Here is a 23,095-nt window from a genome sequence, read left to right on the forward strand (position 1 = left end):
TCTTCAAAAGTGTTTTGCATCTGACTACCTCTCCCACAATCTTCCCTCCCCTTGTTTCTCCCATCCCCAGGGATTTTCCTAAAGCATAACTCTGAACTGTATTCTTTTCCTGTTCAGTAAACTCCCAAATGATTTCTTATTGACTGTAGTATCAAATATAAATCCCTTTTTGTCATTGTAATCCCTTAAAAGCCAGGTCCCACCTACCTTTCCAGCTTTCTCCTACATCCTTTCCCTTCCTGACCTCCACCCTCCTGCACACCTGGCCTTCTGGAAGTTCTCCACCCCAATACCATTTCCCTTCTCTGGACCCTCTGTGATCCAGACCTGCAGTGTGTGCCCTTCTCACTTCTGGGGCTCAGTATTCCCCAGGAGACTTCAGAACCCAGCTCAATACCAGTTTCTCCTGGAAGCACCTCCCATTTCCTGCGGCTTCTGGGTCCTTTCCTCTCAAAATTAATTAATATTTATTGTGTAAGTATTTTCTTACCTATTTTTCTCCATATTGTTTACCCCAAAGAGAACATAAACTCTTTGTGGACAGAGGCTATTTAATAGTTTTGTATCTTTTGCACCTAGCAAAAAGTGCTAAACCTTTAACACATCACCTGGCAAAAATATTTATTGTCTGAATTATTGTTGGATGAAACTTTTGAACCAATGAAATTGCTAAGTATTTGAGAGATTCATATACACACTTAGCAGCTAGATGGTGCAGTGGTTGAGTTCTGGTCCTTCCTTTCTTGTTGTTGAGTCATTTCAGTCATGCCCAAGTTTTTGTGGCCCTATTGGGGCTGTTCTTGGAAAAGATTCTGAGTCTTTCTGACTGCAGACACCATACTTTGTCTACTAGTTCACCTAGGGGCCCAGGTAACCTCTGTCTGCCCCAGTTTCCTCTACTATAATGGGGGATCAAAATAGCCTCTATTTTTATTTGTTGTTGTGAACCTTAAATAAAATAATATTTGTAAAGTATGTAACTAACAGTGCTTGACACTTAGTGGGCATTTTAATAAATGTTTATTCTCTTACCTCTTAACTAAATATCCAAATTCATGAAACAAGCTACAGTAAAAAAAATATCTTTGAAAAAAATGGGGAAAAGGAATGCTACAATTCAAAAACATTTTTAGAGTTCTAAATTCAAGTATTGGCAAAAATGTAGATATTACACCATGAAGAGTTTATTTAGAAAGGACTAGACTACTAACTTCTAAAAAATGCAGAGGAAAAAAATATAGAAAGACTAGCCAACACATTAATCAGGTCCACTAGCTAAGTGTTCCATGTCCATAGTCACCCAACTTTACCACCCCAGGTAGTGAGTTCTCATATCTCTCCTATAGGACCAAGCTTGGTTAGTTTAATTAGAATGTTTAGATTGAGTTATTTTCTCACCATTTATATCACTGTTGTCTTTGCATATATTGTTTTCCTTTTTCTGTTTACTTTACATGTCATAATTCTGCTAAGGGCTTCCTATATTCTTCACATTATTTCTTTCAGTACAGTAATAGTCTGTCACATTCAGAGAGCATAAGCTGTTTAGCCAATCCTTAGTTGATGAGTAACTACTTGTTTCTCATTTTTTGATACTACAAAAAAAGTGCTTCTATAAATATTTGGGTGTATATTAGACCTTTCTATCTTAATCTCTGTGGGACATATGCCTGGTAGTGGGATCTCTGTCAAAGAATATAAACATTTAGTCACTGTCTTAACATAATTCCAAGTTATTTTCCATTATGGTAGGATCGTTACAAATCCACCAACAGTCTATTAACAATTAGTCAAAAAAACATTTATTAAATAATTACTTCATTGTAGGCACTGTTCTAGTTTCTGGGGATACAAATATAAGAATTGAAAGAATCTCTGTTGCAAAGAATTAACATTCTAATGGAAGACAGCAAGTACATAATTAAATATATACAGATAGAAATACAAAGAGAATAAATTCAAAGAGATTGAATGCCTGAGGAAGACTATTAGGAGAAATTAGGACAGGTATCAGGAAAAGTCTTCTTGTGTAGGATTTGGGTTGTGTCATAAGGAAGATAGAGATCTGGGGCATTCCAGTGCTGCGGGACAGCCAGTGGCAAATGAGTGGAAGAAGATCAGTCTCTCTCAGGGGCAGTTATGTGGTGCAGAGTTAGGAGGACCTGAGTTCAAATTTGGCTGCAAATACTCAATACTTACCTAGCTGTGTGCCCTTGGACAAATCACTTAACCCCACTGCCTTGTGAACCCCACCCCCCAAAAAAAGACCACTCTAATCAAATCACAGAGTATGAAAGGGCTTTGTGAGGCTTAACAAAGGCATTTGTACATTATTTTATTATAGAGGCAATAGGGAGCCACTGAAATTTGCTGAATAAAGGAATGAAATGTTCAGAACCTTGCTTAAGGAAAATCAGGTTCAAGAATGGATGATGGGGCGGCTAGGTGGCGCAGTGGATAAAGCACCGGCCTTGGAGTCAGGAGTACCTGGGTTAAAATCTCAGACACTTAATAATTACCTAGCTGTGTGGCCTTGGGTAAGCCACTTAACCCCATTTGTCTTGCAAAAACCTTAAAAAAAATGGATGGAAATAGAGAGATCTGCTAATTAGGAGACTGCAGTAAGCCAGAGTAGAGTAGAGATTGAAAAGAGTAGCAGACTTTTTTTTTTAATGTTCTCATATCATCACAATCCCTCCAGCATTTATTAGTTCATCTTTTATCTTCTTTGCCAGGTAGCTGAATGTGAGGCAAAACTTCAGATTTATTTTGATTTGTTTTTTCTTTTTTAATTAGTGATTTGGAGCAGTCTCTTGATAGTTTGTCATTCTTTTTGAGAACTGCATATTGATATCCTTTGACCACTTATCATTGCCTCAGGAGTAGCTTTTGGCATTATACATATCTGTTAATTCCCATACATCATAGAAATCAAACAAATGTGACTTTTTTTTTTAAGGTTTTTGCAAGGCAAATGGGGTTAAGTGGCTAGCCCAAGGCCACACAGCTAGGTAATTATTAAGTGTCTGAGACCGGATTTTAACCCAGGTACTCCTGACTCCAAGGCCGGTGCTTTATCCACTGCGCCACCTAGCCGCCCCAAATGTGACTTTTTAACAGTGAATGAATAATAAAGTACTTCTTTTTGAAAGAACTGTGCTATGGGAAAAGCATTTTGAAAGTAATTACCTAGCTGTGTGGCCTTGGGTAAGCTACTTAACCCCATTTGCCTTGCAAAAAAACTAAAAAAAAGTATATAAGAAATAAGAAAGTATGTTTAGAAATATTTGCACTATTATGTGATTTTGTTGCTCCAAAAGATGTAAAGATGTCACCTATACTTTCAAATATGCATACTGTGAAAAAATGATATAGAATTTTCTAAAATGTTTAGAAAACTGCCAGATTAATAATTTGATATATTTTGAATTCATTTATTGAATATTAAAATTCAGCATCTTTGGATATCAGGAAAAGATGGAAATTTGCTATCAGAATTTCAAGAAAAACCTTTGCAAAATTGCTAGTTAAGATTATAAAGTGATGGGGCGGCTAGGTGGCGCAGTGGATAGAGCACCGGCCCTGAAGTCAGGAGTACCTGAATTCAAATATGACCTCAGACACTTAATAATTACCTAGCTGTGTGGCCTTAGGCAAGCCACTTAACCCCATTGCCTTGGAAAAAATGTAAAAAAGCCCCCCAAAAACAAAAAACCCTTAAAAAAAGATTATAAAGTATCATGATGTGGTATAATACATTTTTTCTAGATAGAGCTATGTATGCAAGAGATACAGTTTCATTTGTAAAAGTTATATAAAAATCAAATATGAAAATCGACTGAATATGAGTATAATTAGCAATAAGCCTTACATATGTATTGGGCACAAATTCAGTTTTTTATTTATTTATTTTTTACTGTTAAGGGCCTGTGATTAAAAAGTTTAGAGATAACTCTGCTAGGATTCTCCATCTATTACACAAAACTTATAAGAGAAACTGTGAATAGAATTCTTCTAGTCATCATCAGAAAAGGCAATGAGGTCAGTTTGGCATTACTCATTCTTGAAGCTAAGTTGAGATTTGTGATCATTACTTCCTCTTCGAGATGGTAATAAATCATTCCTTTAATAAGGTCTTTTCAAATCTGGCCAACTTTGTGAATTCTATTCTTTCCTTTAAAAAAAAAACCAAGAAAATATTTGCCATTCTCTAGTTGAGAACAATTGCTCCTATTCTCCAAGATCTTTCAAAGTTGTGTGTTATATATCAGACAATTCTGTATTTGTTATCATGAAAACCTGAATTCAAACCTGTTTCAGATTCTTTGTGGCCTTAGGCAAGTTACTTATCCTTTATATGTCTCCATTTCTTCTGTTTTTTAAAAAAAGGGTATTAAAAACAGCACCTATTTTATCCAATTATATATGGAATCAAATGAGATAATATATGGAAAGCATGTTTAAACCTTAAAGTACTGGTACCTATCTATAACTATTCTTATTTTGATTGTTTTGGTATTATCATATCACAGGCAAAAACATCATTCAAATCAACCAGTTATTTCAGTGTCTTGGAATACAATTCTTCAGTTCTTCTGGTTTTGGTACATTTTATGGGCTAGGTATTATCTACTTATTTGGGGTTTGACCTCCCTGTGAACCATTTTTGTTCTGATACTTCTATTTAAAATATCATTCTCTTTAGTAGAGAAAAAAGAAACCAAATAAGCATAAATACTTTTGTCTTTAAAATTTCAGCAGCAGCCTTTTCCCATTTAAAATTTTCTTCTTTTTCACAGTAAAGCTCAAAACAAAAACATTCTCCCACCAGTCACTTATTCTGCACTTTAATACTACTTCAGCATTCATTTGAAAAAAAAAATGACCAAAAGACTGAATAAATAGAAAGTTCAAGTGAGAGTTTTCAGTAAATTGATATTTCTTTATGTGCTTTGATTTTAGAAAAGTGAGTATTTAACTGTCCTATTGAAGGGAGGGAATGAATTCTACCAACTGAGAGGCCAAAATCCTAACTTACTAGAGACTATAAAATCATGACAAGGAATAGGCCTTATCCAAAACAGTCACTTCATATGTGCCTATTGAAATTGAATTCTTTTCTTGGTCAAACTTAAAAGTTATTTAATTTTTCATAGCATTGAGCAAGTCATAGAACCTAATTTTGTTAGCCAATTTGATAATGAAAGTTTAAAATTATAAAGATTAGTGCTAACTTCTCTGCAGGTGAAAGTTTATCTGTTATCTATGAACAAAATGGTAAATTACACCAAATTAATAGAAATGGAAAATGTAGTAAAATATGCTGACTAATAAAAATTGAAGAGAACAGAACTGCATCAGCTATAGAGACAATTATGCAAATAATATTAAGCATTTCAAAACCTGGACAAATACATAGATGTTCAGAAAAATGTGAAAAGCAAAAGGACAATATTTTCTTATGTTTAATATGCACTTTTAAAAAATAATAATGAAATGTATTATCATGGTTCAATTGTATACCAAAAGATCCCACCACACTACACCACAACCACCTACCCAAGAACTTGATTGGTTTTAGAATTATAAAGTGTTGAATAATGACACAGCAATTATGCAAGTTTGCATTTAAAAAAATATCTATATGATAATTATTAACTAAAAGAGGAACTATAAGACATTTACAAAGATAGTATTAAAAATGTATATTATCCCTTTTGCCTGCCTTAATGTTTTTTAGTCATGTTTCCTGAAATTCTGCCCAAAGCATGCTTTCATTTTAGATCTACTATCAATCAATTCCTATCAATGATGTTTTTAAAATTACGTTTCTGTAATAACCTTGATCCAATTGGCCATTAAACTAGAGCAATAAACTGTCATTTAGAAATGAGTAGTTTATGAAATGCATAAAAAGTTTCAGGACATTTAGTTATGTTTATAACTAAATACTTTTTTATTGTCAACTTTTTTATTTTTTCCATTTGTAGAGATAATTTTTAACATTGATTTTTTTGTTAAGATTATGAGTTTCATATTTTTCTCTCACTTTCCCTTTACTCCTCTCTTCCTAAGACAGCAAGTAACTGACAATAGGTTAAAAATATACAGTCAGGGATGGTTAGGTGGCTCAGTGGATAGAGCACTGGCCCTGGAGTCAGGAGTCCCTGAGTTCAAATCCTGACTCAGACACTTAATAATTACCTAGCTGTGTGGCCTTGGGCAAGCCACTTAACCCCATTTGCCTTGCAAAAACCTAATATATATATACATATATATATATATATGTATATATATTATATATATATATATATATAGTCATATTAAATGTATTTCCATTTTATCCATGTTATGAAAGAAGAATCAAAGGGGAAAATAATATGAGAATGAAAAAAAAACCAAAAACTAAATTAAAAAGGTGAAAATAATATGCTTTGGGCAGCATTCAGAATCTATAGTTCTTTCTCTAGATGTGAATGGCATTTTAGACTTGCCTTTTAGAATTGTCATTGCTTGCTATGTTGTTGAGAAGAACTAAGTCCATTGTAGTTGATTATCATACAGTGTTAAGTGTTGCTGTGTACAGTGTTCTTCTTGTTCTGCTCACTTCACTCAGTATCAGTTCATGAAAGTTTTTTCAGATTTTCCTGAAATCCCTGTGCTCATGATTTCTTGCAAAACAATTGTATTCCATCACATTCATATAACATCAGCCATTTCTCAATTGATGAGTATACCCTCCTTTTTTTGCCATCTCAAAAATAGCTGCTATAAATTTCATGTTGGTCCTTTTCCATTTTTATGTTCTTTTTAGAATATGGATCTAACAATGGTATTGCTAGATCAAAGAGTATATACCTTTTGATATAGTTCCAAATTGCTCTCCAGAATGGTTGGATCAATTCACAATTCCATGAACAGTGCATTCAACTAAATGCACAAGGTCTTAAAAAACTAAATTCAGAAATGATCTCTCTTTCACGTATGTACTTTAATTGTTTTTTCTTTTCCTCCCCATTATCCTTCTATTCTCCATTCTATCAGAAGTGGTTTCAGAATCCTTGAACTAGCCTATCTTTGTCTGTCTCAGTTTTATTTTTCTCACTAAGATCTTTGATATTGTCAAAATTCCTTTGGATCACTTCTCCTGCTTTCATCTTTGCCTTTCTATATATTATTCTTTTTAAAAAAAATTAAGGCAATGGGGTTAAGTGACTTGCCCAAGGTCATACAGCTTGGCAATTATTAAGTGTCTGAGGTCGGATTTGAACTCAGGTCCACCAGACTCCAGGGCCAGTGCTTTATCCACAGTGCCACCAAGCCACCCATCTACATATCATTCTTAAGAGCTAACTAGTTTCCCACATATTGCATAAAATTGCCTTCCGTTTCTCAGTCATAGATCTAAGTTTAAAATCTGCCTTTGGTCAATCTAATTTTGTCTGCATCATCCAGTAATAAAGATGTTTATTTTAGATTATTTGAACAATTAGAACATCACTCATACCCTTCCACAGGACCAAACCTGGCTATCTATGTGGAATACAATTAACTAGGTAATCAAGATACCCATATATTCAAAACCCATTAAATAAAATTCTCAACTTCATAACCAGAAGATGAAAAAACCAACAAAATGAGAAAGTTGAATATAGTTTTATTCTATCCTGATAATGTTGTAATATCATATAAGGAGAATTTCATAAATTCAGTCAGTAATTTGGTCTTTTGTATACCAAAGGCCAAAATGGGCTGGTGACGGGGAACATTATTTCAATAGAATAATTCTTATCTGGTGAGACAATGGGACTGGACTCTGGAAAGTTTGATTTTGGGTGGAATGAATTTTACTTTTGAATTTGTGTTTTTCTTTAACTTGGAAAAATTGACTTGTAATAATTTTTTAAATTTTTATTTATTTAGTATTTTGTTTTTCCCTGCTTACTATAAAAACACTTTTTAACATTCGTTCTAAATTCTCTCCCTTCCTCCGACCCCACTTCCCCCCACTTTGAGAAAGCAAGTAATTTGATTTGATTATAAATGTGTAGTCATGCAGAATATTTCCATAATAGTCATAGTTAAATATTAAAAAAAATAAGTTAAAATAGTTTTTTTAAAAGTGTGCTTCAATCTGTATTCAGACATCATTAGTTCTTTTTCTTGGGATGGATAGCATTCTTCATCATAAATCCTTCAGTTATTTAATTTTTTTTAAGGTAGACATTCAAACATAAGATATAAAAGAAACATAAGATAAACATTAGCAAGAAATCATTTTAGACTTGTAAAAATGTTAAGTGTTTGCATTCCTCTACAGGAATATGATTCATGTAACCCCCTAAAAATTTTATCACCATAAGGATAGTTAAAAGTTTGGGAGGTAATAGATCTGAACCTACTATATTGTAAGGATATCAAAAGAAGCATGCCATGGTGAGAAAAAAAATGGTTTAGGAGACGGGTAAGGTAGAAAAGAATGGGAATAATTATCATATAAAAGTTTTTACAAAAAGAGTAAAGTGGGAGAGAGATGGGTCAGTTCTTGAATCTTTGATCTGAATTGGTTCTAAGAGGAAGGAATTCTCTCTCTCTCTCTCTCTCTCTCTCTCACACACACACACACACACACACACACACAGAAACACACACTCAAGTTGGGTTTATCAATTCATCTTACCCAATAGGAAAATACAAGCAGAAGAAAAAGGAGAGAAGGGTGATAAGAGGAAGGGTAGATCAAGGCAATGAATAGAAACAAAACAAGACTTTTGAGGAGGGGACAGGGCCAAAAACAAGAAGAAAGAAAGATAAAGAGAAGAGAATAAGATGGAGGGAAATGCACTGTAATCATAACTATGAATGTGAATGGGATATACTCGCCTATAAAATTGAAGAGGATAGCAAAATGGATTAGAAACCAGAATTCAACCATCAGTTTATTTGTAAGAGACATACTTGAAACAGAATAATACATAGAATTAAAATAAAGGAGCTGTGGCAGAATCTATTATGCTTTGGTTAAATTAAAAAGGTAGGTAAACAATAATAATAATAGAAAGCAAAAAGAGACCTAATTAAGAGATAATCAAGGAAATTACATTTTGCTAAAAAAGTACTATAAATTATCAATATCAATCCTGAATGGATATGCATCAAATGGCATAGCATCCAAAATCTTAAAAAGAAAAGTTAAATGAGTAAATGCAGGAAATAAAGAGTAAAACTGTATTAATGGGGACACCTCAATTTACCCCTCTCAGATCTAAATAAATTTAACTACAAAATAAGAAGTTAATAAATAGTACTGAATGGGAATATATACATACACACACATACACACACACACACACACACACACACACACATATTCTTTTCTCAGTTACATATGGCATCCTCCTAAAAATTCCCATGTATTAGGCATAAAAATGTTGTAAATGATACAGAAAAACAGAAATATTAATTTCATACTTTTTTAGACCATAATGCAAACAAGCAATAATTTCATTATAGATAATTATAACAATGAAATCCCCATAATAAATTTGTGGGATGCAGTCAAAAGAGCTTATAAGAAAAATTTTATAACTATATTTTTGAAGAGAGAGCAGATCAAAAGTTTGAGCACACAACTAAAAGGCTAGGGGAAAAAAATTAGAATCTCCAATTAAATACTAACATGAAAATCCTGAAAATCAAAAGAAATATTAATAAAATTAAAAGTAAAAAGACCATTAAACTAAAAAACCAAAAGTAGGACTTTATGAAAAAAGTAATAAAATAGACAAACCATTAACCAATTTGAATTTTTAAAAAGAAAGAATAAAACCAAATTGCTAGCATGAAAAATGAACAGGGTGAATGTACCACCAACGAAGATGAAATTAAAGTAATTGTTCAGTTTTTTTTGCCCAACTATATGTCAACAAAAATGACAGTCTAGATGAAATGGATGAATAGTTCCAAAAATTATAAACTGTCCAGATTAACAGAAGAAGAAATGCAATTCTCAAATAGCCCTGGCTTTGAAAAAGAAATTGAGGGGCAGCTAGGTGGCACAGTGGATAAAGCACCAGCCCTGGAGTCAGGAGTACCTGGGTTCAAATCTGGTCTCAAACACTTAATAATTACCTAGCTGTGTGGCCTTGGGCAAGCCACTTAACCCCATTTGCTTTACAAAAAAAAACTAAAAAAAAATTGAACTATCTATAAGTGAGCTGCTTAAGAGAGGGCAAAAAAATCCCAAGACCAGATGGATTCACAAATGAATTCTAGCAAACATTTAAAGAACAATGAATCCCAGTATTATATAAACAATTTGGAAAACAATAGGTAAAGAGGTACCCCACCTAGATCCTTCTATGATACAGATATGATTTTAAAACCTAATCCAAAGAAAACAAAAATAGATAAAGATGACTAGAGACCAATTTGTCAAATGCAAAAAATTTCCATAATATTTTACTTTTCTCTCCATAATAACTAAAAGATAATTTTAAAAATCATTTTTTTTAAAACTTGAGTTCCAGATTTTCCTTCTCCTTCCCTCATCTTCCCCCTCCTTGAGACAATAAGCAATTTGACATAGGTTATATATGTTCAGTCTAAATTTTCAATTAAGTGTGAGCAAGATGACTCTAACAATACATCACAAACTATAACTAGGATAGATTTATACCAGCAATGTAGAGCTGGTCCTACAATGTTAAAATTGTAGATTATTAAACTGATATAATATTAAAATAGTTATAAGATATTAAAATTAATATTAAATGTTTAATTTAATATTAAAATAGCTATAAGAATAAGTTAACATATCACTAACAAAATCAACAAAAATCAGGTGATATTATTAATAGATTCAGAAAAAACTTTTGACAAAATACAATAACCATTCCTATTAAAACAAAAAAAGCATAGGAATAAATGGAGGTTTTCCTAAAAATAAGTCATAATAAGTCCATTATATTACTATACATTATTGTAGTCGAAATGATAACTGTAGTAATAAGACAAGACAAAGAAGTTGAAGATAAAAATATAATCAAGAAATTAACATCTTTTTTTTTGCTGTTGTTATGAAGACATACTTAGAGAACCCTAGAGAGTTGACTTAAAATCTAGTTGAAACACTTAACAACTTTAACAGAGTTGCAGGATATAATTGGAACAACTCTTTGTAGAATCAGCGAATCACAGATTTGGAACTAACAGGAATCTAAGAGGTTGTTTAGGATATTTCTCATTTTACAGATAATAAAACTCAGATACCGAGGGTTTAAATAACTTGTCTACTGTCACCAGGGTGGTAAAGGTTAGAAGTGAGATTTGAATCCAAATCAATGTATCAACCTACTCTACCATACTATACTATCCAAAGTCTTACATGAGCTAAGGAGCAAAACTAGGATTCAAATCCAACTTTTTTAACTCTGTTAAGACTGATATAAGAAGCCTCTGTTAGCTTCTTTGCACCAGGAAACTGAAAACAAAATAATCAGCTTCAATAGGATCATAGAATCATAGATTTAGAGCTGGAAGGGATATGAATATCATTGAACATCACATGCAGCTCCTTCATTTGATCTATTAGGAATCTAAGGGATAGAAAAAGTAAGTGAAACTATGCTTGTTCTTTTCTTCTACCTAGAATGCACTACTCTTCACCAAATGCACCTTCTATAGGAAGTCTAAACACAATTGAACCCATTTGATTTCTATTTAGCAGCCCTTAGGTTCTTACTGCAGAAAAGCAAACCTTTTATGTGGCACCCAGTAGATTTGCTCCCTTTCCCAACTCCCCATGGCTCTCCCTCCTCCTACCTTCTCAGCTCGAAACCTTGCCTCTTATTTTACTGAAAAACATTGAGGCCATTTTCCAAGAGCTCCCTCTTCAGCCCTTCTTTTCATTTCATCTTGCTCAGATATCTTTAGCCACTCTCTACTTCTTCACCCTTATTTCACTTGAAGTGGAGTCCTTCTCCTTGTGAAGGCAAACCACTCTTCATGTACAAGTGATTTCATTCCATTTCATCTTCTCAAGCTGGTTTTTTTCCCCCCTTTCTGATTAATCTTCAATTCTTTCTGTCTACTGCCTGCTTCCCTGTTGACAACAAACATGCCCTAGCTCCTTCATCCTCAAAAATCTTACTGGTTATGTTCAACTTTGCTATTATCTTTTAATTCCTTTTCTTTTTGTATCCAAACTCCTTGAGAAGAACATCTAGAATCATTGCCTCCACTTCCCTTCCTATCATTCTCTTCTTAGCTCTGTACTCTAGCTTCTGACGTCATTCAAACTGAAACTGCTTTCTCCAGAATTACCAGTGACCTCCTAATTGACAAATCTAAACACCTTTTCTCAATCTTCCTTCTTGGACTCTCTTCTATTTTTGATATACTGGATCATTCTCCTCTTTTTGATATTCTCTTTTTTTTCAGATTTTTGGAATCCTACTCGTTCTTGATTCTTCTTAGTTTTCTGACTACTCACTCTCTTTAAATTATAATTCAGTTTATAATACAATCTGTGCACTTATTTCGAATCTTGTGATCATTGTGGAAAGTGTGACACATCTGTATTTTAATCTAAAGTTACTCTAAAAACTCTCAATTTTTTTGTTTTTGTTCATATATGCTATTTAGCTTAGATACAAACTTCTCTAGTGTAAGATTCATTTATGTGATTTCTTTCCAATTATCTTTATCCCTCATGATACTGAAAAGCAGATATATTGTAAATTTTTTTCACTGAAGTCTTCTTAGAAAGTATAATTATTTGGACCTTTAGGAAATTTCTAGTATAGTTAACTGAGTCTTTGATGGCAATTGAAATTCTTAACTAAGGCTGAAAAGTGAAAGCATCAAAAGACTCTCCAAGAGCCTTGGGAGAAATGTGCTTCACAGGGAACCAGGAGAATGATGTCTGAACGGATGATCTTCCCTGGCTTTGAACAAATCTGATAGCAACTGCTAGAGAGGAAGACTGACCCAGAAATATAGCTGCTCGTTTCCTGGGCTTTTGATACCCAAACAAGAATTCTATTTATCCTACTCTTAAAAGCCTTGGGGACTTTTTTTTTTAAAGGATAGTGGCCAGTCTGTTTTCTTCCAGGTACTTGTAGATGACCCCCTTGCAACTTGGAAATTTGGCTGAGACAGCCTGAAACAGTCAGCAAATCAATCTGGAAGGACAAATGGGCTTTCCCTCTTCCTATGTATAATCTGTAGGACCATAATTAAAAAGAAAAATTTTGTACCATTTGTAGCTTATGGGGAAAGGTTTCTGTTTATATGCCATTTTTCTTACTTTCCCTTCTTTCTTCCACTGAGAAAGGAATATTTCATGTTGCCCAATGGATAGAATGCACACTTGTGGGAAAAGAAGTTGAGTAGATTCCAGGGTCCCACAAGACCACTATGTCTCAAACATTGTGATGTCATTTTGGTCATTTTTGATAACTAAGGACAAGAAACAACTATGCACCTTTGGAAAGTCCTTTTGCTTCTCTCTCAGTTGTAGGTTTCCTCTTTTGGAAGATTCTTATTTTTATTTTTTGTTAAGAATTTGAAGAACATCAACAAATGTGTTGAATGGGGTTAACAGGTAAAAACTCTATATGAAATTGAATTTCATCCAAATGTTTTTTAAAGGTATACAATAATTCAACTAAGTTGTAAAAAACTTCCCTTCATTCTTATCTTTGTCCCCTTACTTTTTAGCTCTTCTTATAGTTTAAAAAAGTTTTATTGATGCCCATTTTTCTTTTTTAGAGGGAAAGCCATCACTCTCACTAAACCCCTTTTATCCTGAATATTCCTCCTTCAAAACATTCCAAAGCCTCCCTTGTAACAAATAAATAGAGTCAGGCAAAAGCAAGTATGTATACATTAATTTTATGTATATGTCTGATTCTGTACTTCTAAACCTTCTCTTCTCTGGCAAGAAGTGGGAAACATACATCATTATCATCAGTCTTACAGAGTTGTGGTTAATCATTGTTCTTTAAGCCTTTTAGAGTTATTTTCATCATTATTTTAATCATTGTATAGATTTTTCTCCTGGATCTATTCACTTCACTCTGCATCAGTTCATATAAGTCATAGATTTCTCTAAAATTGGAACCTTTTTAAAAAACTATCATTTTTCATTGTTCACTAATGTTCTGTCATATTCGTATGCCCGTTTTTAGCCATTCCCCAGTTGATGGACACTTCTTTAGTTTCTAGTTCTTTGTTATAATAAATGCTACTAGAATTATTTTTGTATATTTGGTTTCTTTTTCTCTCTCTTTTGTCTCTTTGGGGTAAAAAGACTATTAATGTTATTGCCAGGTTATCTTAGTGTCTTTTTGGATATAGTTCTACCTTGCTTCCCATTGTGACTAGAAATTTATAGGTCCCCCAGCATTTCTTCCACATTTTCTCCAGTGAAAACTGTCATTTTTGCTCCTTTTTTTGTTATCTTTACTAAAAATGGCAAGTTTTCTAAATTAAAAAATAGAAATAACATTCTTCATAGTTTTTTATTTTGTTTTAATAGACCTCTGATTTCATTAGTGAAAGGAGCTTCAAGTCAACAACTTTTCTATACCCATTCAGCCCTGTATCATCTTTGTAATTATATTCTTAGAGAGAGAGTTCCCTGGGTCATTGAGGGTTACATGACCAGGCCTGGGTTAAACAGCCAGGGGGTGTTAGTGCCCAGATCTTCCTGACTGAATCCTGCTCTCACTTCAATGTACTGTAAAGGCCTCTTTATCACAAGGCCATGGAGGTTGAATGTAAGACTGTTAATCATTGATATCCCTTGAAATATCTAACTTCTAAAGTATCTTTGTATTGCAGACTTCTACACTTTTCTCTATTAAGAATGTATTCATGAGACTGCAATACTCCAGATCTGTCAGTCCAATGCACTTGGGATTGTCTTCATTCACGACTAATACAAGCAATATCAGAGACTGTGCCCCACCAAATAAAGCAGTTTTACACAAGGGAGAAATTTAATGGGGAGTTACATACAAATCCATAAGAATTACTCTTATGTTCATTTAGTAGTAATTCTATTGAATTTTATTTCTCAATAATGTCTCTATTCAATTTTACTATTTGATCTTATGGTCATAATCATAAAAAAAATTTTAAAGGCAAAAATCCCACCTGAGAACTCAGTAATCATAAAAATAAAAGATACACAGTCCTTCCTGGGGCGGGGGGGGGGGGGGGAATGATAATAGATTGTTTTACTGTGGCCTATTAGGAACCTTGAAATAATGCCATTCAAACTTCCTAACTCCTAACAAGAAGAAAAGAAAAGAAAAACTCTTGAATTTTCCCCCATCTTTTTGCCAGTGCTCTTGCACTTTCCTTCCTCTCCAAAAGAGAGAGGAAAGCAGAGTTTAAAAAAGAATCTTTTGTCTAGAAGAGAGAGAGCTTTCTCTGCTGCTGGCAGGTTAAGGTCTGAAGAGGATGGGGGAGCCTAGAAAGGCTGTGTCTTTAAGCCCTGCTCCCCACTCTGCTCAAGTCAGATCACATTCTAGAGAATGCGTTTCTCTGTTCAGCTCTTCCTCTTGAGGACCAGAGACGACATCTTCAAAGTCCTCCCAAATAGATGGTCAGTAAAGGTGTTCTTTTACCAAGGAATGAGTTAGGGTTTTTTTTTGGTTTGGTTTTTTTTTTTTAGGTTTTTGCAAGGCAAACGGGGTTAAGTGGCTTGCCCAAGGCCTAGGTAATTATTAAGTGTCTGAGACCGGATTTGAACCCAGAGCCGGTGCTCTATCCATTATGCCACCTAGCCACCTTAGTTAGTTTTCAATCACAGTGGTCCTGCCTGTTTTTATAGGATAAACCACCTCCTGTCCAGTCCACCGGCCTCATTGGGCTCTCTTGTTGTGACTGAAGCTGGAGGGGGGGAGGGGCAGGTGAGTCTGCTCTTGGTTCCAAACAGCTAGAAGGTAACTGGCTGTCAGTTACTAATTGTGTTGGTGCCGACCGATCCTCCCAGCGTGTGTAGCGATGGCCAACGTTTGTTGGTAGGGTTTAGAGACAGGAGACAGTCACCTCGGACACTCCGAAGCTATCCAAGGCTTATTTCTTCATCAGCAAAATGAGGGTAATGGTGTCTCTAGTATCTCTAGTAGGTTGTGGTGGGATCAGTTGAGCTCCTGTGGGCCAAACCTGTTAGAAACCTTAGAGTGCCCTAGAAATGTCAGCTGTTAATATTATTCACCATCCAGGTGCATATTTGCATTCCATTTATACCTTTTTATCTTAACTTATGGATAGTATATCTTAGAAATCCTCCATAGAGATTTTATCCAAGATTCTGGCAACCTTCCTCTAGGTCTTTCATGGAAGAAAAATTCTGTCTTCTGCATTTTAGCTGAGGTTTATAAGAGATACTTTTATTAATATATAAGCATTCCTGCTTGGAGAGAGGGCTTCAGAGGGGCAAAATTTCCCTTGCTCATTGGAATTCTCTCTCCCCCAAGCCAGTGCCACTTATATTTTAAAATCATCCTAGAACAAAAGATAAAATCTCATAATCAAGTGTATGTAGTTTAAGTTCAGAGGTTTTTTTTATTTACCAAAAGTAAAAATAGTAATTTTAGTGCCTGGGGCACCCTTTAACAACATATCTTCCTAAAGCCCACCAATTCCTTTTTAACCTTTTCAGACTGGTCAGTGATGGATGAGAAATGTCTTTCTTAATTGAATTAAATAAGGATATTACCACTTTAAATTGGTCATCATAAACAGAACTAAATCTTTTAGTTTCAGGGAAATAAGATCTCTCCTTGGAATTGATTGTCTTTTTTATTCAGTGAAGACTGATTAGGTCTTTGATGCAAGTGAGTCCAAGGACTTCAGACTAGGGCATTGTCATAATATTATATCTTAATATATTTAACATAACTGCTCTCTTAGCATTACATCCTTTTAAGTGAGTGTCATCAAAGCACTCAAGCTATGTCAGTTTGCTGCTGTTCACTTTTGGTCCATATTCCTGAGCCACCTCTCTTTTTTTTTTAAATTTTTTTTTGCCACCTCTCTTTTGAGTAGTTCATTGACTTGATTTATCTTCAGTTAGTCAACAAGAGTGGCAGCTGGGTGGCACAGTGAATCAAGCACCAACTGTGTGGAGTCAGGAGTTTTAATCCAGCTTCATACACTTGCCACTTACTAGCTGACCTTGGGCAAATCAGTTAACCCTGATTGCTCAAATCTAGAGCCATTTCTAGTCATCCTGATTCATGTCTGGCCACTGGACCAACCTGACTTTGGAGGAGAAAGGGAGGCTACTGATTTTGCATAGCTCCCCCCTCATTCAATTCACATGCATGTCATGGCGTTACCTCCCTGATGTTGGGGTCTTCTTTGGGAACAAAGGACAAACATCAAAAAGTAACAACTATGTATTATCTACTTCATGCCAGGGGGGAAGGTCCTTTCTTTCATACAAGCAATTATGTGTAGACAAATATATACAGGATAAATTGGAGATGCTCTTTGAGAGAAGGCATTAAGATAGGGAAGAATGGGAAAGGCTTCTTTGAAAAAAGTAGAACTTTAAGGGGCAGCTAGGTGGCATAGTGGATAAAGCACCAGACCTGGAGTCAGGAGGACCTGGGTTCAAATCCGACCTCAGATACTTAATAATTGCCTAGCTGTGTGGCCTTGGGCAAGCCACTTAACCCCATTTGCCTTGCAAAAACGTAAACCCCACCCCCCAAAAAAGAAAGTAGAACTTTATTCAGCCTGAGAGTTGAGGAAAACCAGTAGGAGTAGGTGAATGGGGAGAGTGTCCTGGACATAAAAATGTTGGAAGATGAAGGGTCTTGTGTGAGGAATGCAAGATCAGCATCCCTAGATCACAGAAGTGTGGAGGGAAGTAAAAGTGTGAAAAAACTGAGAGGTAGGAAGGTGCTAGGTTATGAAGGCTTTTAAAAGTCAAAGAGAATTTTGTATTTATTCAAGATAATGAAAGTCTTTGGGATTTACTACATGAAGGGCTGGACAGGAATAACAGAAGTTAAGGAAGATGGAGACACTTGAGGGCAGGGACACCAAACCAGCAGGCTATTGCAGTATCTTTTATTCTACCTACTGTGTACTCTCCATCAATGGTAATTTGCTGCATCCTTCATATTCATATGCATCTCTTTCCATTGCCCTTTGAGTAGAGTTGCTATTCTTGGGAAATTATAGCAATATGTGATTGACAGTTTACTGAGAGGATATAAGCAGTTTTGTTTCAGGGAGCAGCTTAGGGGTGCAGCCTGTACCATCCCTGCTATTTTAATTCTAGACTTAATTCATATATATCTGTAATGTTTACCCAGAAATAAACTGACTCAATAAGTTTTCCATTCACTACAAATCCAATCTGGGCAATACCCATTCTTTATTCTTTGGGGTGTGGGGGGGTGTTGATTGCTAGATTGTTTTTTTTAAGTGTTTTGCAAGGCAATGGGGTTCAGTGGCTTGCCCAAGGCCACACAGCTAGGTAATTATTAAGTGTCTGAGGCTGGATTTGAACGCAAGTACTCCTGACTCCAGGGCTGGTGCTCTATCCACTGCACCACCTAGCCACCCCTTAGATTGGTCTTTTTAACTTTATTGAGAAAGTCTTTTTGTTGTAGTATTGTGAGCCTTAATACAGTCAGCACTGTTATCCCAAAAGAAGAATCTGGAGGTCCAGACTTTGTGCAGTACATCTTCTTTGACAGTGACAAACATGTTTGGTGAGCATGTCTTTCTGTTTTCTACCTCTTTGATACTGATAATCAAAGGATCTTTGAAAAAAAGTGTAAATTTATCTCTCTGACTACGTCTCTCAAGGAGAATTTCTTTGGTGGCGGACAGATTTAAAGATTGACCAACTCGTGCTTTTTCTGTGTGTGTGTGCAAAAAACAATATTTTGAATCTTGTATTTCTCTTTAGTTTTATTTATATTTCTGTTACCTGCTATAGAAAGCAGTCTGTAAAAATCTATTATCCTATAGTTTTTCTTTAAGGGGAGCCAAAAAGGTCTGAGAAGACTGCAAAGATAAGAAGGGACTAGAGTCTGAAGGGCTTTAACAAGTCAATATTTGGTCCTAGAGATAACTAGAAGCTACTGGAATTTATTGAGGTAGTGAGTGGGTTATGTGGTTTAACACGTACTTTGGCAAGATCAGTTTGATAGCTGAGTAGAGAATGGATTGAAGTAGGAAGAGCTTTGGGCAAGAGACCAATTAGAGGTCTCAGTACAGGCTAGAGGTGACCTACTTTGGCTGAGGGAATGGGAAAGAGTCTTGAAGGGAAGAAAAAAATGTATGTAACTAGGAGCAAAGGAGGTAGGTGGTAGGGTTAGTCTGGAAAGGTCAACTAGTTAGCCAAAGTTTAAAAATCGGAAAGAAGGAAATTAAAGTAAAGCTAGAACAGGGGAAGTCACCGAGGAATCCACCCTCAGATATTTTAGTAACCATATCCATATCAGTACATAACTGAGGATAACCTCTCGAGATTATTAGAAAGGAAGTGCTTTGTGAAGCTTACAGTATCACCTAATTGTGAGTTATGCTGGTGTTGAGATGCTCACTAGGTTCAGGGTCCAGGTCAAGAAAGAAAGCTATTCGGGCTAGTCTTTGTGTCTTTATGGAATAGGTTTGAGAGATTCTGTAGAGATCTGCCGATAGAGTTTAGGAGAAAGGGAGGGAGGCTTTATTAAGAACTTGCTGTGACTCTGACCTTGAACTAAGTGCTCTACAAATATTTCTTCATTTGATCTTCTACCCTTCAAGGTAGGTGCTGTTCTCTCTCTGTTTTACAGAGGTAGAAACTGAAGCAGACAGAGATGAAGTGATTCACCCAGGGTCACATATATAGGTCTTCCTGACTCCAGGCTTCTCCCCCTTGCCATGTCCCATCCCTCATTGCCAACTCCTTCATTTTATAGGTTCAGGAACTAAAAATCAGAGAGAGGAAACAGAACTTGAACCCAAGTCCTCTGACTTTCAGCCTCATCCTTTTCACCATGTTGTATCTGTATCAATATCTGTCTTAAATTAGCAGCTCTCAGAAGACTGGAACCACTTTATAGACTTATTTCTTCAGGCCAAAATAACTACATGTAGTTTTATACTTAACTACTTTGTGATGATGAGGAAGTGAAGGCAAGAATTTTTTTATATATTTTTTTCTTCTCAAACGAAAAGTATGTACTCTGTCCTTTTGAGTGTCACAAGATATAGAATATAGAAGGAAGTAAGAGAATATACATAATGTTTGTCAAAAGTCATTATTTGTAGTCTTTCAAAAGGAGCCAAGCTTTATTGGAAAAAATAGAATAAGAAATTAAAACACATTTTTATTGTTATTCAGTTGCAAATCTATTTTATATATCCTTGACTTAGCCACATTTAATACAAAAACCATAATTTCCTGACTTTGTTTCATTTAAACATTTTATGGCATCATGTTTTGTTATTAGTTAATACTTCCTTTCTAATGTTGATATAGTGTAGTTGAAAAATCTAATGCCAGTGAGCCTTATGTTGATCATTAAGAAAATTTTTAACTCTAGATATTGGAATTTTTCAGTACTATCACTTCCTGATTTACTAACTACCAACTGTTTTCTTTAGTTACTTTGCTACTTTCATGGGCCCCGTGAAGTCATTGTTGTTGATAATCCCTCCTATGGTAGAGATCACATAGTCTATATGAGAAGTCACTGTCACCTTGCAAATTTTCATAGGTGATCCAAGTCACTTCAACCCTCTGAGCCTTGCTTTTCTCATCTGTAAATCTCCCCAGTGTCACAGAATTGTCGAAGATCAATGGTGATAAACTACATAGTATTAAATAAGTGTAGAGTTCAAAACACAAAATTCACAAGTAATATTTCCATTATGCTTTGGATTGTAGTCACAGTAAGTATGCCTGTTATCTATCTTTGTCCCACTACCCCACTTTTACCACATGACCAACCTACCTTTTCTGGTAATAAATGTCTTTGACTATGTAGCTTGCAACTATATATATATATATATATATATATATATATATATATATATATATATATATATATATAATGGGAAAAATTATTTATATATAAATAATTTTTCCCATTTGATAGTAATTGGTTGGAGTGGCACAGAATGCAGTTAAAAAGAAATTTAGCAGCGATCTGGTCCTATCTAAACATGAAAGGAATTCTCTGTGGAACACATCCAACAAGTGGTCATCCAGTCTTTGCTTAATGTACTCCAAGCAAAAAGAATTCATTACCTTGGGCAGCCTGTTTACCTTTGGATGACTTATAATTATTAGGATGCTTTCTGGCATTAAATTTGCCTTAAATTTGCTTCTTTGCTACTTCCATTAATTGTCCCTACTTCTGCCCTCTAGGGCCATATAAAACAAATCTAATTTCTCTTCCATTAGAGCTTTTCAAATACTTAAAGACTGTTAACAAGTTCCTCTTGAGGCATTTTTTAATCCAGGCTAACTCTGCCCATTTTTTTGACTCATCCTCATATGATAAGAACTTAAAACCTTTCATCATTGTGTTGCCTTTTTATGTTTGTTCTCTCTCTCTCTCTCTCTCTCTCTCTCTCTCTCTCTCTCTCTCTAAATATATATATATATATATATATATATATATTTAATCTTAAATCATGGTGTGCATAACTGAACACAATACTACAAATAAAGTCTGAGGAAGGCAGAGTACAGTGGGTTTCTTCTACTTTCTAGGAAACTGTCCATTTAATGAAACCTAAGATTTTTTGTTTAGTAGACATATTAATTACTCTTACTAATTGTATACCACCATACTGGTCTTTTTTTTTTTAAAAGAATGACTCTTATTTTTCCAGGACCTCCTTCAACTTGTACCTGTTAAGTTAATTTTTTAGGTAGCCATGTATAAGGCTTTTACATTTATTTCTTCTGAATGTCAATTTATTAGAACCAGCCCAGGGTTTATTTCTATTTGTCAAAATCTTTTTGTATCCTTACTCTTATCTTTCAGTGAGTTAACTGTCCCTCCATGCTTTGTGTCATCTGCAAACTTGATGAGCATATTGTTGTTATTCAGTCATGTACAATTCTTAGTGACCCCATTTGGGATTTTTTTTTTTGGCAAAGATACTGTTGGGTTTGTCATTTCCTCCTCTAGCTCATTTTACAGATGAGGAACCAGGGCAAACAGGGTTAAAGTAACTTGCTCAGCATCACACAGCTAGTAAATGTCTGAGGCTAGATTTGAACTCAAGAAGATGAGTCCTCTTGACTCCAGGTTCCACACTTTATCCACTAGGGGACCACCTAGCTGTGGCTCCAAGAAGCTATTGTATACAGAGTGGCCAAACCCCAGGACACTCAGCACTCAGACTAATCTAGAGTGAAGGGAACTGGCAGACCTCAAACCCATCAGTGAGTTAGGATATCTACTCCTGGCAGAATGGGCGTATGAGAACAGTTTGTTCCAGTGGACAAAAAGGAGATGGAAGCAAGCTTTGTCAGACTTTGAAGATACCAAGGCCATCCATAGTGGAACTAGCAGCAGCATCATGGGTCAGCCAATCAGCCTGACAGGCCTATCTTGTCTCTGGACTTCTGTGACTCTTGAAGAGAGAGAGGGCGAAACAACTTAGAGCAACTCTATCTCATGCTATCTAGTTCATGCCCAAGTTAGGACATCATAAGTGATGTCATTGACCTTCAGAAATGAAGATTGAACGGACAGATATATATAGTATAGAGGTGGCATTTTTCAAATATTGAATAGCTCAGCGGTTGACAGTGTTATATAAAAATTGCTTTCTTTCATTTTACTCTGTAGCTAATATCAGATTAGATGCTTTGATTATTGTGGAAATGGTTAGAGGAGTCTTCTGGAGGGATTAACAAAGTGATTTTTTTGTTTGTTTGTTTGTTTTTTGACATTTTCATTCCTTTTCAACTCTAGATTTATCCCTAGTTATATAAATTGCTGTTTTCTTTGGCGGACTCACGAAGTAAGTCTGTATGAAATTATGTAATGTCTGAAAAGTTATGTTCATGATTAATTAGCTTATCCCAGAATGGTATGTTATGTGTGGA

At 35.0% G+C, this 23,095-nt stretch overlaps 1 protein-coding gene across 7 annotated transcripts in view; it reads left to right on the forward strand.

The window, feature by feature from the left end:
• The window catches only part of KAT6B (lysine acetyltransferase 6B), a 219,849-nt gene that overhangs the window by 85,782 nt on the left and 110,972 nt on the right, over positions 1-23,095 (forward strand). The window contains exon 1 of one of the 7 annotated variants that reach the window (XM_074232881.1): positions 15,266-16,114. The exons of the other annotated variants lie outside the window; for them this stretch is intronic. Within the exon in view, the coding sequence (XP_074088982.1) occupies positions 16,109-16,114 (6 nt within the window). The 5' untranslated portion in view covers positions 15,266-16,108. Of the gene's footprint in view, positions 1-15,265; positions 16,115-23,095 lie in introns of those variants that run through there. 7 annotated transcript variants of the gene reach the window in all.

This window comes from Macrotis lagotis, chromosome 4 (assembly GCF_037893015.1).
Source record: "Macrotis lagotis isolate mMagLag1 chromosome 4, bilby.v1.9.chrom.fasta, whole genome shotgun sequence".
In the NCBI taxonomy this organism is placed as follows: Eukaryota; Metazoa; Chordata; class Mammalia; order Peramelemorphia; family Peramelidae; genus Macrotis; species Macrotis lagotis.